The 19,264-nt window shown below is 45.2% G+C and overlaps 1 protein-coding gene across 2 annotated transcripts in view; it reads left to right on the top strand.

Annotated features, from left to right (window-relative positions):
* The window catches only part of PRKD1 (protein kinase D1), a 178,861-nt gene extending 169,799 nt beyond the window's left edge, over nucleotides 1-9,062 (top strand). For both annotated transcript variants that reach the window (XM_069730230.1, XM_069730238.1), the window contains exons 15-17: nucleotides 3,005-3,272; nucleotides 6,179-6,264; nucleotides 7,751-9,062. In XM_069730230.1, coding sequence (XP_069586331.1) covers nucleotides 3,005-3,272; nucleotides 6,179-6,264; nucleotides 7,751-7,954 — 558 coding nt within the window. In that variant the 3' untranslated portion in view covers nucleotides 7,955-9,062. The remainder of the gene's footprint in view (nucleotides 1-3,004; nucleotides 3,273-6,178; nucleotides 6,265-7,750) is intronic.
* Nucleotides 9,063-19,264: the final 10,202 nt, after the last annotated feature.

Genomic DNA, 19,264 nt, shown 5'->3' with positions numbered 1-19,264 from the left:
AGATGTGATGGCTGTGGTGGGGGAGCAGCATCGGCAGAGCAGTGGGTCACAGAGGCAGGAGCCGGCTGCTAACTCCTGTACCCGCTGCTAAAGAGAAATTAATATTCACTGCATTCCATGCCCATGGGCGTGGAGTGCAAAGAATATTCATTTCTCTTTAATATCATCTTGGTATGATTGGCCCCCAACCCCGGTCCTGGTATATGTGGCTCCATCAGAAAACATTTAAAAAAAATTACACTTGCCTTCCCAGGGCTTCCTCGCAGCATCTTGTTCTTGATGCCAGCAGCTGCTTTATGCTTGAAAGTAGCGCATGGCAGGGACTGTGTGCGCAGAGAAAAGTGAGTATTCTTTGCTCTTCAGTAACATGCACAGTGTCATCCGGAGCCTTCTTCCAGCTGCCGGGAAATCACATGTGCCGATACTTAAGAGAAATGAATATTCACCTTTCTCCATGCCCAGAGGTGGATATTCATTTTTCTTAAGTAGCGACACACGTGACCGCCCGGCAGCTATAGGAAGGCTCCGGCTGACACTGTGCGTGCTACTGAAGAGCAATGAATATTCACTGTTCTCTGCGCACACAGTCTCGGTGTGCAAAGCAGTGAGTATTCTCGCAGCTGGCCTTCGGCTTGCAAGTAGCGCGTGACGTCCCTGCCATGCGCGCTGCTTACAAGCATAAAGCAGCTGCTCGCATTGGAACAAGATGCTGCGAGGGAGTGTCGGGAAGGTAAGAGTAATGGTTTGGGGTCATGTTTTTGATGGGGCCATGCATACCAGGATGGGGTATGGGCCAGTCACAAGGATGGGACCAATCATACCAGAATAGGGATGGGGCCATGCATACTAGGACGAGATGGGGACCCTGCATACCAGGATAGGGATGAGGGGGCATGCATACGAGGATGGGGATGAGGGGATCATATATACCAGTATAGGCGATATTAAGTACAGAATTGACCACATCTTTTGCTTCAATTTTTTCTTATGGTCTGGTGAGTCTTATAGTCCGAAAAATACAGTAAATTTATTTGCATTTTACAGTGAGAAATAGGTATTTGATCCCCTACCAACCAGGAGTTCTGGCTCCTACAGTCCCGTTAGGCGCTCCTAATCAACTAGTTACCTGCATTAAAGACAGCTGTCTTACACGTAGTCTCCTTTATAAAATACTCCTGTCCACAGACTCAATTAATCAGTCAGGCTCTAACCTCTACAACATGGGCAAGACCAAAGAGCTCTACAAGGATGTCAGGGACAAATCATAGACCTGCACAAAGCTGGAATGGACTACAAAACCATAAGTAAGACACTGGGTGAGAAGGAGACAACTGTTGGTGCAATAGTAAGAAAATGGAAGAAACACAAAATGACTGTCAATCGACATCGAACTGGGGCACCATGCAAAATTTCACCTTGTGGGGGTATCCTTGATGAAGAGGAAGGTGAGAAATCGGCCTAAAACTACACTTAATGATCTCAAGGCAGCTGGGACCACAGTCACCAAGAAAACCATTGGTAACACATTACGCCGTAAAGGTTTAAAATCCTGCACTGCCCGCAAGGTCCCCCTTCTCAAGAAATCACATGTGCAGGCCCGTCTGAAGCTTGCCAATGAAAACCTGGATGAATCTGTGAGTGATTGGGAGAAGGTGCTGTGGTGAGATGACACAAAAATTGAGGTCTTTGGCATTAACTCGCCGTGTTTGGAGGAACAGAAATGCTCCCTATGACCCAAAGAACACCGTCCCAACTGTCAAGCATGGAGGTGGAAACATTGTTTTGGGGGTGTTTCTCTGCTAAAGGGCACAGGACTACTTCACCGCATCAATAGGAGAATGGATGGAGCCATGTACCGTAAAATCCTGAGAGACAACCTCCTTCCCTCTGCCAAGACATTGAAAATTGGTCGTGGCTGTGTGTTCCAGCAAGACAATGATCCAAAACATACAGCCAAGGCAACAAAGGAGTGGCTCAAAAAGAAGCACATTAAGGTCATGGAGCGGCCTATAAAGTCTCCAGACCTTAATCCCATAGAAAACTTATGGAGGGAATTGAAGCTCTGAGTTACATCCTCAAAATCTTAATGATTTAGAAATGATCTGCAAGGAGGAATGGACCCAAATTCCTCCTGACATGTGTGCAAACCTCAACATCAACTACAGAAAACATTTGACTGCTGTGCTTACCAACAAGTTTTAGCACCAAGTATTAAGTCTTGTTTGCCAGAGGGATTAAATACTTATTTCTCACTGCAAATGCAAATAAATGTATATAATTTATACAATGTGATTTTCTGGATTTTATTTTTGATATTCTAGCTCTCAATGAAATTAAAATTAACCTACCCTTATTATAGACTGTGTACACACACACACACACACACACATCCCCCCATAATCTAATATATAAAGTTGAGTATATATATATGTTTGTGTATATATATATATATATATATATATATATATATATATATATATATGTATGTATGTATGTATGTATGTATGTATTCAGTGAAAGGCAACATAATAAACATGATGGCAGTTTAGACAATGATTGGTGTCACATGCATTAAATGGTATCAGTTAACATGTCCTTGCTATGTAATGTGAGAGCAGCATATAATGTAGGGGCAGAGAGACTGAATCCCAGTTTTATCTGCTGCAGGTATAGCAGTGCTCAGAGTGCTGAGCTCTATATAACCTTGCCACATCACTTATCAGCTTCTTGTGTACACTGTCAGTTAGCTGCCAATCAATGGTGGGGGGCAAAGATTAGCCTGACCTGCCTGCACATGAAACCTAGTCAGGCAGGTCGAACCTTCTGATAAAACACTGATTGTATTAACACTACAGCACACAGCCTAATAAGTGACTCATCCTTGGAATCGGAGTGTCTGCCACTACATGATGCTCTTCTCAGATTAAATAGAAAATACCTGCTAACAGATTAAAGTAATTCTACACTGTCTTACCAGTATTCTTGTACTCCTATCACATCTCAGGTTAAGCTTTGTGATTTTGGATTTGCACGTATCATCGGAGAAAAGTCTTTTCGCCGCTCCGTGGTTGGGACCCCTGCCTACTTGGCTCCTGAAGTGTTAAGAAATCGAGGCTACAACCGCTCATTGGACATGTGGTCTGTTGGTGTGATCATTTATGTCAGCCTGAGTGGGACTTTTCCTTTTAATGAAGATGAGGACATTCATGATCAAATCCAAAACGCCGCCTTCATGTACCCACCACACCCGTGGAGAGAGACATCGTGTGATGGTGAGTGCTGCTTGTTTGAAGCGGTGGAGTAACCGGTTACTTCACACCAATATCCGGCAGAGTTGCATCACTAACAACTGACCTTGCATTTGCTAGTTCTGCTCCAGGCACTAATCTCTAGTGCTGGTGATACAGTGAGATGTGTTGTGCCTTACCAATTATCAGATAACTTGCAATCCTTTTAAAGCTGTGATTTTGCTGTAAAAATGGCCAAATTGCATAGAATTAGGACGCGACTTCCATTAACATGTGACCTGCATTGAAGCCTGTGGCAAGTGAGTCGCGTGCGGCAGAAAATCCAACACATTTGAAAACAAGGCACCAACATAGGAAATCATTAGATCTGATGTCGCAGTGCAACACTTTGCACAACCCATCGCCATGTAGCCCTAGCCTTATGGGATCCGGGCAGAAGAATCTTGGTTTCTGACCTGCGGTTTCTTTCTTCCTGGAAAGGTGTTTTTTGTAGGTAGCACTGGTCAATGTTTCATTGTGCTAAAATTGAAGTTTACTGCCTGCTGGCGCCTCATGCTAGTTAGGTCTGGGTAGACAAGGAGGGTTTGCTGCACAGTCAAGTCCAGTTGTCTATAAGGGTAGGTTTCCATGGTCAGGAATGGCTCAGTATTTGCTCAGGATTTGACGCAGGTGAAATCTGCACCAAATCTGCATCTGAGGTCACTGGCAGGTCATCTGCGTCTTTTATGCGTTCTTACATACTTTTCTTATGCGTTTTTTCCGCATGCGTTTTCAATGCGTTTTTTCATTGCATGTTTTTTTTTTGTCACTTGAAATAAAGCTAATTGAAAGTTGGCTTCTGGGAAGGAAAAATAGTGATATACTGTTTCAGATATATTGGGATGTTCCCACAGTCAGTAAACGCTGCGGGTTGGACTCCGCGTACATCTGCAGTGTCCAACCCGCAGCATCCAGCTGATACAGCATAGTGGATGGGATTTCAAGAAATCCCATGCTCACTATGTGTGCACCAATACTTGCAGCTCACCCACAGAGATGGACATGCGGCGCGTCTTTCCAGACCACAGCAAGTCTCCTCTGTGTAAATTACTCATAAACTTTCATAAGAGGCGGTAAAACTGCATTATCTTACTAGTCCCATGCGTATTAAGTGCGGTAACGCAGATTACCATGCATGTGTACTAATTTACATAACGGTGAATCTTGTGACACAGCCAGAAATACATGAACACAGGAAGAGGAGGAAAACACAGAGAGAGGTCCCCTCCTTTTTAATAAATAATAATTAAAAAATAGTGTTGGGTCCCCCTATATATGTTAACCAGCCAAAGTAAAGCAGACTACTGGGACTGGTATTTCAGGCTGGTAAGGATCCAATATCCATGAACCTTACCAGCTTCATAATACCAGGCCGCAGCAGTCTGCTTTCCTTGGATGGTTGGCAAAAATAGTGGGATCCCCTCCAAAAAAAAAAAATCGGTGGTGTTCTCCCTATATTTGTTAACCAGCCAAGGAAAAAGCAGACAGCTGCGGCCTGGTATTTTCAGGCTGGTAAGGATCCAATATCCATGAACCTTACCAGCCTGATAATACCAGTCCGCAGCAGTCTGCTTACCTGGGATGGTTAGCAAAAATTGTGGGATCCCCTCCAAAAAAACAGCATGGGGTCTCCCTATTTTTTTACCTGCCAAGGTAAGCAGACTGCTGCGGCCTGGTATTATCAGGCTGGTAAGGTTCATGGATATTGGATCCCTACCAGCCTGAAATACCAGTCCCAGTAGTCTGCTTTACTTTGGCTGGATGCGCCAATTGTGGCATTTTGCCCGACTCTTCCCACATGCCCTTTAGTGGTAGCAAGTAGGGTAATATTCGTAGGGTAGATGTCACCTGTGTATTGTTAGGTGACATCAAGCCCACGGCTTAGTAATGGATTAGCGTCTATAAAACACCTATCCATTACTAATCCTATACTTGTATGGTCAGTAAACACACAGCAAGAATAAAGTCTTTTAATAATCTTAATTTACCATACTTACAACATCGCCTAATCCCCGAATCCCTCGATCGCCTGCAAAAAATTAAATAAATAATGAACCAAAACAAATACTCCCTGTCCGACATAGTCTATTTACCGAGTGTTCCACGACGAGTCCAGCTCTGCTTCATCTGGATGCCTTTGGCTGAATGTGGCAATATGCCACCATCCAGCCTCACATCCAGATACAGCGGAGCTTGTAGATGACCACCGGAGATAACTCGGTCTCCAGCGGTGACCTACACTGCAGTTCTCACGATCAGCTGACCGTGAGAACTTTGCTAGTGACGGGAGATAACCCCGGTGCTCACGTGCGCGGCAGTTCTCGCGGTCAGCTGATCTCATCGCAAGAACTGCAGTGGATGCAAAGTTCCAGCTGTGGCAGAAGACAAGACATTATTTCAATTAGTTCACATGCGTAGTAAGTTGCGTTTCCGCACTTACTACACATGTAACTATAAAGATGATGTGGTTTTCCCGCATCTAATGATAGTCTATGGGTAATTTATGTTGCAGAGACTGAGCGTCTCTGTAACATAAATAGACATGCTATGGTCTGGAAAGACGTGCCACATGTCCGTTTACACAGGGAGCCGCTGGCGTCTTTTAATGCATAGCCAAACAGCGCCAAACCTGCAGCAGTTACTGACCGTGGAAACATTCCCTTACTTATCTCTTTTAACAGGCTAAAGTCATCACCAGCCGCCCTTGGTGACTAGATAGTGAGTGTGCGGCTGTTCTCGGTGTATGGGCATCATTAGTGATGAGTCCGGTGCGCCCCTTTACCTTTGGTTGTTGGCCAGCAGTGTGTTATGGGTTCTACATCAGTAGTCTTCAATTGTGATCACGCCTGTATTACACTTCCTTTACTAAACCTCACCTGTCTTCCTTTTAGCTATTGACCTCATTAACAATCTCCTGCAAGTAAAGATGAGGAAGCGTTACAGTGTGGACAAGACCCTAAACCACCCCTGGTTACAGGTGAGCAGTCAACATTTAGCAAACCGCAAGGTCAGATAATAATAATAATCTTTATTTTTATATAGCGCTAACATATTCCACAGCACTTTACATACATTATCATTGCTGTCCCCAATGGGGCTCACAATCTAAATTCCCTATCGGTATGTCTTTGTATGTCTTTGGAAGAAGAGTCACGTGAGGTTAGGCTGAAATCCGCTTGTTTGTGACATCAAAGCGTATCTTTTTGCCAGTGTTGCAAATTGTACGTCTCATAAAGTTAATTGTACTGCTACATACTGGTTCATGCAGCTTTACATGAACACCTGAGCCTTACACTATAGCTGGTCCGAATAACTAAAGCAATTGTTACCATCCACCTCTCGTGTCTCCCCTTTTCCCCATAGTCTGTAAGCTTGCGAGCAGGGTCCTCATTCCTCCTGGTATCTGTTTTGAACTGTATTTCTGTTATGCTGTAATGTCTATTGTCTGTACAAGTCCCCTCTATAATTTGTAAAGCGCTGCGGAATATGTTGGCGCTATATAAATAAAAATTATTATTATTATTGGAAAACTATTTTAATGTGAGAGCACAAGAATAAAAGCTTGCTTTGTATTGAAGGGTTAGTTCAGCGATGTTCACTTCCACATTTGGAGATGAACGGTACCAATGATGTTGTATCTCCACACTTGCTGGAACAACGGCACAAATCCAGGCAGATATGTTGGGGACATAGTTTTCCTTCTGACGTAGAAGTGAGTAGTGTGAACTGCCCTTTTGAGAGAAGTAATGGCATATGATCATAATATAACACATCTCCGTTGAAAACTGGGCCCACTACAAGTGAATGTGACTTTAGTTACTGTGTTGCACAGTGTCCCGTTCATTCTTATGTCTCCCCTTAAAATGAAATACTGAGGTGACTTGCTTTGATGAGAAAACATCTGTAAAGGTGATTTGTGCTCAAATTTATGATTTGCTCAAAGGAACTCGCTCATCAAGACCATAGATGTTCAACCTGAGGCGGCATACCAGAGTCAGCCGCTCCCAAATCTTTAAGGGGTGCGCACCTCTTAATGAATCTGGAGTGTCTGAAAAGTGGCGTGCCCCTCACCATCAATCCTACTCCATTCGGGGGAATGAGGTAAGGAACACCACAGCTAGTCATGAATTGGATGAGCAGGTTTCGCCAAGCTCCACCAAGAGCCCTCTCAAATTTTACGACTTTTGATGTGAAAACACCAAAAGTTGACAAATGTTTGCTCTACTCCTCTTTGTGCCAAACTTCTGTGACTTTTCAAATTGATGTACTCCACGTAATTGCTTTGATAAATTGGGACCATCTTCTTCTCTATATGGAGTGTGGACCCCACTGGCCCCCTAATAATGAGAACTAGGAGTGATCTGCTAGCCTTATTTTTACCGGCTTCTACGATAAATGATTTTTCCAAATATGTAACAGACAGACATTCATTTTTTTTTGTATTTTCTGATTTCTTTAACTAGGATTTCCAGACTTGGCTAGATCTACGTGAACTGGAGTGCAAGATAGGGGAACGCTACATTACTCATGAAAGTGATGACCCCCGCTGGATGATGTATGCCGGGGAGCACAGCCTCCAGTACCCGCCACATCTGTTGCCTCCACCTTCCATCGACTCTGAAGATGCAGAGATGAGGGCTCTGGGAGAGAGAGTCAGCATTCTCTGACACATGAAAGCCGTGTGGCACTTCATGATTGTTTTTGTGCTGGGAAAGACAAACCGTAGGGAACGGATTTTATTTGTTGAATGTACAATGTTCATCGATCCAACCTGGTTGTGTGCAGCGCTCCGCGAGTCTTTACGATACCTCTGGGCTGTATCCCTCACACAATCCTGTTTCTGAAATCCTTCCTGAAGAGCCTGATGAAGACACTCCATTGAAGCAGTGTAGAAGGGGCCCTCATATGTCCCAAGGACACCCGGATTATTTTTATGACAAGATTTTGCATGTAGGAGCCTTTTCATCTTTTATTATGTTATTATTTCTTACCTTGTTCTGCTTATCAGGCCTGTGAGATGTAACTCCATTCAGGAGGGCTGATCTGCTCCATCATATTCCACATTGCGTGCTGAGGTGTATGTTCATGCCCCCACACAAGCCAACAATAAAGTCACTGAGATGTAGTTTCTTATAAGGGAGGTCAAAAGGGAACCAATTTTGTCATTAAGTGACGGAAAACAAAGCTGCAGTCCACCAAGACTCTTCTTAATCACTCCATGATGTGTTACAGGCACAATGGACAGCACAGGGGTTAATCTGCTTGGTCACGACTGTCTTTCTACTCTTTTTTTTTTTTTTTTTTTGTCCAGAGGAAATCGTGTTGGTTTTTATTTAATTTGTAGCCTGAAGGATGACCTAAAAGTTTTTTCTTTTTGTGCAAGGTGAGATATACTTGGGTGAGTAGCTCGCAGGAAGCGCCCAGCGATTGTCATGGCCTGGAGCAGGGTGTACTGAGCTATGGACGTGCATTTATTGAGGCTCTGAGTAACCCCACACGATCCCTTTGTACTCTAATAGATTCACCAAGGACCAATGCTCTTTTTTGGGGCAGTTACATGAGGTTTTCCCTCCAGCTTTGCCTCACTTTAGCCCCTAATTTTGGTTTTGTTCTCAATTTTGCTTAATTGTATTAAAAAGTTACTAATATTTTTTCTAAAGGTCAAATACAGTGTATTTAGCACGTTTTCTCAGTATGTTCCATATTATACTCCTCTGGCAGATTTTAGACTATATTCTTACATTTCTATCCTGAATAAAACCAAAATACTGTGTATTTCCTGTGCTTTCCATGTTAGCAGTTTTCTGTGCAGGTCTCCTTTATGCTATACAACCTACACTTGCCAGCCTAGTCCTCAAACCATGGGAATTTGTGCTCTTATGTTGCAAAAAAACTCCAGTATTTTTCCTCTAAAAAAAAAAACGATAGTGTTATGTTTTTTTTTTTTTTATTATTTAAAGGGGTTGGACCCAGACAGGCTAGGTTCACATTAATAGTGTTCTTACCTCCAAGCACAAGGTTTCAGAAAAAGATGAATACTGCCAGGACAGAGGCCAGACCATGTCCACATGGACTCATTCAAGTGAATGGCTCTGTCTGGTTACTGTTGGAATAGCCCCCCCAAAAAAATCTGTGTTCTAGGCGGCTTACAAATATCTGACGGGATGTCATAGTGTAGAGGGATCATCACTATTATCATTTGCACATGGAAACACGAGAAGCAATGGAATGAAACTTAAAAGGGTGAAGATACAGACTAGATATTAGAAAAACTTTTGACAGGGTGATCAATGAGTGGAACAGACTGCCACAAGAGGCAGTGAGTTCTCCTTCAATGGAAGTCTTCAAACCGTGGCTGAACAGACATCTGTCTGAGATGATTCAGTGAATCCTGCATTGGGCAGGGGGTTGGACACCACCTGTGGTTCTCGGTCAGAGGGGACCGATGCTGCTTAAAGGAGCCCTCTGGGGTTATGTTACTGCAGCAAAGATCGTGACGCTTCCCACAGGTGAAGCTGGGTCCCCAGGGCTTCCGGTGTGCTGGGCAACGATGGTGTATGCTGGCAAATAAGTGGCGGACACAAAGTTGTAAAGTCTTTACCTGGTTTACTGACAGTAACAGTCCAGGGTACCAGAACCAGGTGATGATATGATCTGGCCGGCCTGGAGGCAATAGTGAATCCCTCTCCCAGGTGAGGTCCGTAAGCCTTCCTACTTGCGCTAGTGTGCGAGGTCCCTGCTGCCTGCAGCTGTTGGCAAAGTCCTCTCTCTCCTGTCCTGGGACTGTTACCTGTATGGTGGGCAACTTGAGCCGTTTTATAGGGTCTCTATCATGACCCGGGCTCTTCAGGTGTGGTGTGGGCAAATAACATACAGTCCTATGCCCTCCGATTTTGCCGTGCGTCCTGGAGTACGCCACAGCCTCGGGCTACTGGTGCCCAGTTCCTGCGCTTCGGCTCTGAGGGTGCCCGGTCACAGATCCCCTCTGAGCCCCTTTCCTTCATTGTGCTCCTTTCCTCAGTAGCTCCACCACTTTCAACCCCTTGAGTTCACTTCCTTTCCCTGGAGCTGCAGCTTAGTCCTGGCTGCACAGCTCCACTGTCTGCTCTCAGTTCCAGAGTGACTTCCTTCTCTCTCCTGTCCCTCCAACCGACTGCTCTGTTCGGTCTCCCTGGACCAACTGTCTAACTCCTCCTCCAGACCAGGATATAACTATCTCATGGAAGCTCTCCTGAATCCGGGTTCAGAGCTCCCCCTTCTGGCCTGGATTCAGAATGTGTTGAATGTGGGTGTGTTACCTATAAAGAGAATCCTTCTTGCCTCCAAGCATGATATCGCCCTCCCCGAAAGGAAGGCAACATCACTGTAACAATCGGACACCTTGGGTGTTACATACCTTCACACAACACCGCTAGGTGAGTGAATTGTCCCGCCTTTCATGATCTCTACAAGGCGTTACTGCTCTGTCTGTTCTTTTTGTCAACCACACAGTACTTCACTTTCACACATGGACATTTTGGACTGGGACATGTCATGTGTAATTGAAAGAATTGCTGGGCAGGCATTTTTTTCCTGATCTGAAAGTGGAGTTGCTATTAGAATTCAGTGGCAAGTCTTAGGCCATGTTCACACGTTCCTGATTTCCCTGCTGTTTTTTCTGCACTAAAAAGCAGGTGCGTTTTTTGATGCGTTTTTGGTGCGTTTTTTGATGCGGTTTTTAGTGCGTTTTTTTATGCAGTTTTCTGTGCAGAGTCTGTGTGTTTTCTAGGAAGTTTTATAGGGTTAAAATGGCTGAAAATACCCTAACCCTAACCCTATTCTAACCTTAGTGGGGGAAAAAAAAAAAATTCTTTATTTTTTTTATTGTCCCTACCTATGTGGGTGACAAAGGTGTGGGGGGGGGGGGTCATTTACTATTTTTTTTATTTTGATCACTGAGATAGGTTATATCTCAGTGATCAAAATGCACTTTGAAACGAATCTGCCGGCCGGCAGATTCGGCGGGCGCACTGCGCATGCGCCCGCCATTTTGGAAGATGGCGGCGCCCAGGGAGAAGACGGCCGGACGGACACCGGGAGGCCCGGTAAGTATAAGGGGGGGTGATGAGGGCACGGGGGGGGCGTCGGAGCACGGGGGGTGGCATCGGAGCATGGGGGATTGGGGCACGTGGGGACAGCCACACTCCGCCCACGCACTTCCTGCTGCAGCGGTTCTGCACCACAAACCGCAGAAAACCCGCAGATATTTTTTTCGTCTGCGGGTTTTACTGCGGGTTTGACCTCACAATGGAGGTCAATGGGTGCAGAACCGCTGCAGTTCCGCAAAAAGAAGGGACATGGTCCTTCTTTTTTACCGCGGCTATTCAGCGCGGCCTTTTTATTGAATTTCAGGATCATGTGCACAGTGGTAACTGTTTTCCATAGGGTACATTGTACTGTACCCTGCATGGAAAACAGCTGCGGACCCGCAGCGGCAAAATCGCGGCGGTTCCGCAGTTAAAAACGCACTGTGTGAACATGGCCTTAGGCTACTTTCACACTTCCGTCTTTTCAGATCCGTTGCAATGCGTCGTTTTGGGGGAAAAACGAATTCTGCAAATGTGCCCACTGGATCCGTTTTTTTTCCCATAGACTTGTATTGGCGACGGATGGCCACACGTCGCATCCATCATGCAACTGATCTGTCATGTTTTGGCGGTCCGTCGTCTGGAAAAAGTGTTCAATGTAACGTTTTTTGTCTGTGTCGAAAAACATACAGCGACGGATCCTGCGGCGTCCATCGTTGGCTAGAATGGAAGCTTATGGGCGCAGGATCCGTTGCTGTCCGTCAAATGATGGAATCCAGCAACAGATTCTGTTTTTTTACATTTAGCATGCCTGGAAGGATTTCTATTCCTTTAATTTAACCCATTTTTCCTGCAGCTGCTGCATTGACGGATCCGTCAAACAGGCTCCAGTGCATCCGTTGTTTACAATCTGCGCAGGATCCGTCTTTTCAACACTTTGACGGATTGTGACTGATTCTAAAAGACGGAAGTGTGAAAGTAGCCTCACAAAAATAGGTTTTTTTGTTCCTCTCATAAGGGGACACAGACCCATGGATAGTTTGCTGCCACCTAGAGGCTGACACTATTATTGCATTTAAATAAAATTGGCTCCTCCCTAGCAGATCATACCTAGCCTGTTGGAGCCAGGCTTACTCAGTTTTTTGTAGTGTCAGTTGGAGGCAAGGTCTTTTTCAGAGCTGTCTTAAGGTACCGTCACATTAAGCGATGCTGCAGCGTCGCTGTTTAGGTCGCTAGGAGACGTCAAACACGGCAACAGCAGAACGATGCAGGACCGATCCAGTGACGTACTTATCGTTCTCGATGGTTGTTAGCTCCATGAGAAAACATTGCAGGTATCGTTGCTTTTGCTGTCAAACATGACGATACACGCCGACCTCACAACCAAATAAAGTTCCGGACTTCTAACAATGACCAGCGATGTCACAGCAGGATCCTGATCGCTGCTGCGTGTCAAACACAACGAGATCACTATCCAGGACGCTGCAACGTCACGGATTGTTGTCGTTCTCGGTAAGTTGCTCAGTGTGAAGGTACCTTTAGGTTAGGCGTTACCCTTAGACATTCATCTGAAAGAAAACTGTTAACAGAGTGTAAGGCCATGTTCACACAGTGCGTTTTTTACTGCGGAACCGCAGCGGTTTTGCCGCTGCGGTTCCGCAGCTGTTTTCCATGCAGGGTACATAACAATGTAACCCTATGGAAAACAGTCACTGCTGTGCACATGATCCGTAATTTCGTTTAAAAAGCCGCGCAGAATAGCTGCGGCAAAAAAGAAGGAGCATGTCACTTCTTTTTCCTGAACCGCAGCGGTTCTGCACCCATAGACCTCCATTGTGAGGTCAAAATCGCAGTAAAACCCGCAGATCAAAAATATATCTGCGGGTTTTACTGCGATTTGATGTGCAGAACCGCTGCAGCAGGAAGTGCGGGGGAGCGGGCGGAAGTGCGTGGGCGGAGTGTGGCTGCCCCCCCGTGCTCCGATCCCGCCCCCCCGTGCTCCGATGCCCCCCCCCCCAGTGCTCCGATCCCCCCCCGTGCCCTAATCTCCCCCCCTTATACTTACCCGGCGTCCCGGTGTCCGTCCGGCCGTCTTCTCCCTGGGCGCCGCCATCTTGCAAAATGGCGGGCGCATGCGCAGTGCGCCCGCCGAATCTGCCGGCCGGCAGATTCGCTCCAAAGTGCATTTTGATCACTGAGATATAACCTATCTCAGTGATCAAAATAAAAAAATAGTAAATGACACCCCCCCCACTTTGTCACCCCCATTGGTAGGGACAATAAAAAATTAAGAATTTTTTTTTTTTTTTTCACTAAGGTAGGGTTAGGGGTAGGGTATTTTCAGCCATTTTAGCCCTAAAAAGCTTCCTAGGAAACACACAGTCTCTGCATAGAAAACTGCATAAAAAAAGGATAAAAAAACGCATCAAAAAAGGACAAAAAAAGGACCTGCGTTTTCTGCCAAGAGCTGCAGTTTTTTAAAAAAACTGTCCTGAAAAAAAAAAGGATGGAAATCCTGAACGTGTGAACATACCCTAATTGTGTAGTCTTTCACCCACGTAGCAACGGAGAGTACAGGCTGTAATTGTTCAGTCCCTATCCTCTGCACAAATACCTTACTACCGCCAGTGTCGATACGTTAGATGCCAGAGGTCTGTATGCCAACTTGGGGTAGAAGTTACCAGTGGCTGTATTTTTCAGGAAAGAAGAGGATGGTCCTTATGCATGGGCCAGGTGCTGCTGCTTGCCCCTCTGAGCTCCCCTTGGCCTTATCTGGTCAGAGTAAAACAGGTCGGTGGTGTGGTGCGGGACCTTGCTGTGTCGCTGCCTGTGCATCTACGGGCTGAGCAGTTGCAGGCCAGACGCTGTTGGTTCGGGTCTGGTTCCAGCAGGCAGGCCGCCAGCACATGTGGCCATAGCGGCAGTAAGACAATTAGCTGGCAGAATGTTTCCAGCCAGTCGGTGCAGCCACTCTTTTAGCCTATCAGTGGCGGCGTTTCAGCGCACAAGGTTTTCTCCCCTTCCTCTCCCTGGCAATGGTGTGGGGCACAGAAGCGCTCTTCTTCCTCATGGGCTAGCAAGCTCACCTCGTTAACATATTCATGATATAATCAAACTCCCAGAAATGACATGGGTACCATATAATTGAAAGTGCATTAATCTAAGTACCGTAAATATTTATATTCACCCATGTAAGTAAAATGATAGTAAATGTATACTAACAAATATTATAAGAACCTAAAAAATGGAGTTCTATACACAATTTTTAAAAAAAAATCAGAAAAGGTACTTTATTATTATTATTATTATTTATTGTTACATATGATAATACAACAATGTAGTTCAATGAAGCATAAACACAGGACATGAAACCATAGTAAAAATCACATGGGTCCAAGGCATAAAAAAAAATACTAGTAAACACCATTTTAGGATCGAAGGCACTTTAAATCTTAAGTATATCAATGTGTCTATATATAACTGAACTTGGACATCAATGTACTCCCATAATGCTGATACATGTGTGAGAAAACCACTTATCATAAAGAGTTCCCTAGGACTGCCATAGTGACATTGCGCCCACACAGGAGAGAAAGCTAGTACCCTTAACAATCGCTTACCCGTGATGGAAGTGACAGGATGCCAAGAAGGCAAGCCCACCCCCTAACGCATTCACATTTGATTTTTCAAAATGGAATGAGCAATATTTCCCCAGACCGGCATTTTATAGTCATCTTCATTATGCAGCATGTGAGTATTGCGCATGCACACTGCTGGTAGAAGCTCCCCGGCATTTTGTGCTAGGAGAGACAAACCATAGGGAATGGATTTTTTTTGTTGAATGTACAATGTTCATCGATCCAACCTGGTTGTGTGCATCGCACCGCGAGCCTTTACGATACCTCTGGGCTGTATCCCTCACACAATCCTGAAATCCTTCCTGAAGAGCCCGATGAAGACACTCCATTGAAGCAGTGTAAAAGGGGCCCTCGTTTTTCCACTATACCCTTGGCCTAGGACAACTCATAAAGTCCCATGACTTCTAGTACCACCTATATGCTTACGACACTCTCTACCTCTCTGGCTCAGATGTCGCCTCTCTGCTCTCCAGAATCCTGGAGTGTTTGTCAGCCATATCCTCCTTCTTCAACTCTTGCTTCCTAAAACTCAATGTAGACAAAACTGAACTCATCATTTTTACCCCATCTCGCGTATCCCCCCTACCTGATCTATTACGGTAAACGGCATCATGCTGTCTCCCACACTTGAAATCCGCTGCCTCGGGGTAACTCTTGACTCTGCCCTGTCCTTCAAACCGCACATCCAAACTCTTGCCACCTCCTGTCGCCTCCAACTCAAAAATATTGCCAGAATCCGTCCCTTCCTCAGTCCACAATCTACTAAAACTCTTGTGCATGCCCTCATCATCTCCCGCCTCGATTAGGCTACGTTCACATTAGCGACGCGCCCCTGTTTAACATGGGGGACGCGTGCGTTTTTTTTGTTGCGTTTTCCGACACGTGCGTCGTTTCCGACGCTAGCGTCAGACGCAAGAAAATGCAACAAGTTGCATTTTTCGTGTGTCCGATTTTCGTCAAAAAACGACGCACGCGTCGCAAAACGCAGCGTTTTTGCGTGCGTTTGCGCGCGGTTTTTTGTGCGTCGTGCGTTGCGTCGCTGACGCAGCGGCGCGAAACGCTAATGTGAACGTAGCCTTACTGCAACACCCTCCTCTGTGACCTCCCCGCTAACTCCCTTGCACTGCTCCAGTCTGTCCTCAACTCTGCTGCTCAGCTAATCCACCTCTCTTCTCGCTACTTCCCTGCTTCTCCCCTCTGCAAATCCCTCCACTGGCTCCCAATTCCCCAACGAATCCAGTTCAAACTACTAACACTGATCTACAAACCTACATCTACATCCACAACCTGTCCCCTCCCCTATATCTCTGAACTAATCTCCCACTATCTTCCCTCCTCCACACTTACTCTTTCCTCACACAACCGCCTCCAAGATTTCTTCCGAATATCCCCCATCCTCTGGAATTCGACGCCTCAACACGTCCGATTATCCACCACCCTCGGATCCTTCAGACGGAACCTGAAAACCCATCTCTTCAGGAAAGCCTACAGCCTGCAATAACCATTCTGCTGCCTCACCAACCGCCTGAGCTGCCGCCTCATCAACCACCCGAGTTGCTGCCACGTCACCAACCACCCGAGCTGCCGCTTCGCCACCGCCAGAGCTGCCGCCTCACCACGACCAGTGCTGCAGCACACCGACCTCCTGTCTCTTCCTTATTATCCCGAAGAATGTAAGTCCGCAAGGACAGGTTCCTCTCCCCTCTGTACCAGTCTGTCATTGTAAATTTGTTTACTGTTAGGCTGGGTTCCCATTGCGTTAATGGGACCGCGCTAACGGACAGCGTTGCACGGCGAAATTAACGCCGTGCAACGCGTCCGTTAACGCGCCCATTAACATTTTCGGCACGCGCTAGCGAGAGCTAGCGAGAGCGGGGACGTTTAACGCGACCCGTTTACAGCACATTGCGTTAGCGCAATCCGCTAGCGCTAGGCGCTAAACGGATTGCACTAACGCAATCTGAACCTAGCTTTAACGATATCTATAACCCTGTATGTAACCCCTTTTCACATGTACAGCACCATGGAATTAATGGTGCTATATAAATAATAATAATATGTCCCAAGGAAACCTGGATCATTTTTATGACAAGATTTTGCATGTAGGAGCCTTTTCATCTTTTATTACGTTATTATTTCTTACCTTGTTCTGCTTATCAGGCCTGTGAGATATAACTCCTTTCAGGAGGGCTGATCTGCTCCATCATATTCCATATTGAGTGCTGAGGTGTATGTTCATGCCCCCACACAAGCCAACAATAAAGTCACTGAGATGTACCGTAGTTTCTTATAAGGGAGGTCAAAAGGGAACCAATTTTGTCATTAAGTGACGGAAAACAAAGCTGCAGTCCACCAAGACTCTTCTTAATCACTCCATGATGTGTTGCAGGCAAAATGGACAGCACAGGGTTTAATCTGCTTGGTCACGACTCTTTTTACTCCATTTTTTTTTTGTTTGCTTGTTTCCATTTCCATCACTGTACCCCAAGCAGGCGCAGTTAAATAAATATTTTGGTTGTATTAAAATAAATATTATTGTTTTTTTGCCCCCAATTATGTGTGGTTAATTGTGTATTTCGCCGCCGGCAACACACACCATGCGCCAAATAAAACCCTGCTCCGCACACTTCATTTTTTGGCCACATCATAGCTCTAGTAGTTAGCAAGTACAACACTTTTTTAGTATAGAGATATGAGGTGGGCCAAAAAATGTATACTTGTATTTTCTCCATAATCTCTTCATTCTGCTTAGTCTGTGACTAGTGTTGCAGACTGAAGAGAAAATGGTGGCAATACAATGCAGAACTATACTCAACAGGTCATGTGTTCAAAAACTAATTAGTTAGGATACCTGATCTGGTGAGTAGAGAAGTGCATTGTATAACCTCCATGTTCTCTTCTGTGTACGTAATCTATTTCACGCAAAGTGAAGGGACGATGGCGGTTATACAAGGCATATCTATACTCACCTGGACATGTCAGAAATTGTGAATTCATGAGGCTGTTATATGTGCATCATGAATTCATTATTTCTGACACCTGACTTGATGAGTATAGATCTGTCTTCGTCTCTTCAGTCTGCGTCCAATAGATACTGCAGAACAGAATCAGGATGCAATTACGTCAACAACCTTACCACTAACAACCTGGCTGCCGTCACACTAGCAGTATGTGGTCAGTATTTTACATCAGTATTTGTAAGCCAAAACCAGGAGTAGAACAATTAGAGGAAAAGGATAATATAAACATATTTACCACTTCTGCATTTATCACCCACTCCTGGTTTTGGCTTACAAATACTGATGTAAAATACTGACCAAATACTGCTAGTGTGACGGCAGACTTGGTTTGTAGAGGAAATACATAGGAGACACGGTCAAGATACCAAGAAATAAAGTTTATTAACAACAAATATTAGTAACATTTAAAAAAATAACTGGTACAGATAAAATCCCAACAGGACATTTACACAATATTGTCCTGCCATGACACACGTCCAATATCAGAATCAAAAAAGGCAGTAAATTGGTCCCGCATGTGGCCAACTTCAGCAGTTGACCGCAGCGGGTGATGCTGGTAATCTGGCAATGGGTTTCCAACTGGTTCATCCAGATCAATGTTGGGTCGCTCCTTAGCCATTATGTAATTGTAGAGAACCACACAGGCTTTGACCACCTCATCAACTGTCTCCATTTTTAGATTAATGGCTGTTGCAAGAATGCGCCATTTTGAGACTAGAATCTCAAAGGTACACTCTACTGTTCTTCGGGCCCTGGTCAGTCAGTAGTTAAAGATCCTTTTAGTGTGGTTCAAGTCCCGACTGGAATATGGCTTCAGTAGGTTTTCACACATCTGAAAGGCCTCATCCCCAACCATAACAAATGGCATCGGTGGACCTTGAGTGTTGGGGAGAGGTCATGGCCGTGGAAAATTAAAATCCTGTTCTGGCTGGTTTGATAATGCGGATGTGCTTTCCATCCACCGCTCCCAAACAGTTGGGGAAATCACACACACTCCAGAATTTTTCAGCAAATTCCACATGTCCGTGGTAGGTAGGGGTATAAACTCATCCCGGAGAACATTCCACAAAGCCCGGCAGGTGTCCGCAACTATTCCGGACAGGGTGGAAATTCCAAGCCGGTATTGGAAATGAAGGGATGATAAACTCTCTCCGATTGCCAGAAATCTGTAATAAAATAAATTTTAAAAAAATTGACAATCAATTCTATTTATGGTGTTGATCTGCTAAAGACATAAAGGAAAATACAAAGAA

Source organism: Ranitomeya imitator, chromosome 1, assembly GCF_032444005.1.
Source record: "Ranitomeya imitator isolate aRanImi1 chromosome 1, aRanImi1.pri, whole genome shotgun sequence".
NCBI classification, from domain to species: Eukaryota; Metazoa; Chordata; class Amphibia; order Anura; family Dendrobatidae; genus Ranitomeya; species Ranitomeya imitator.
The sequence above is the reverse complement of the archived record's forward strand: the minus strand, read 5'-3'. Positions and strand labels throughout refer to the sequence as shown.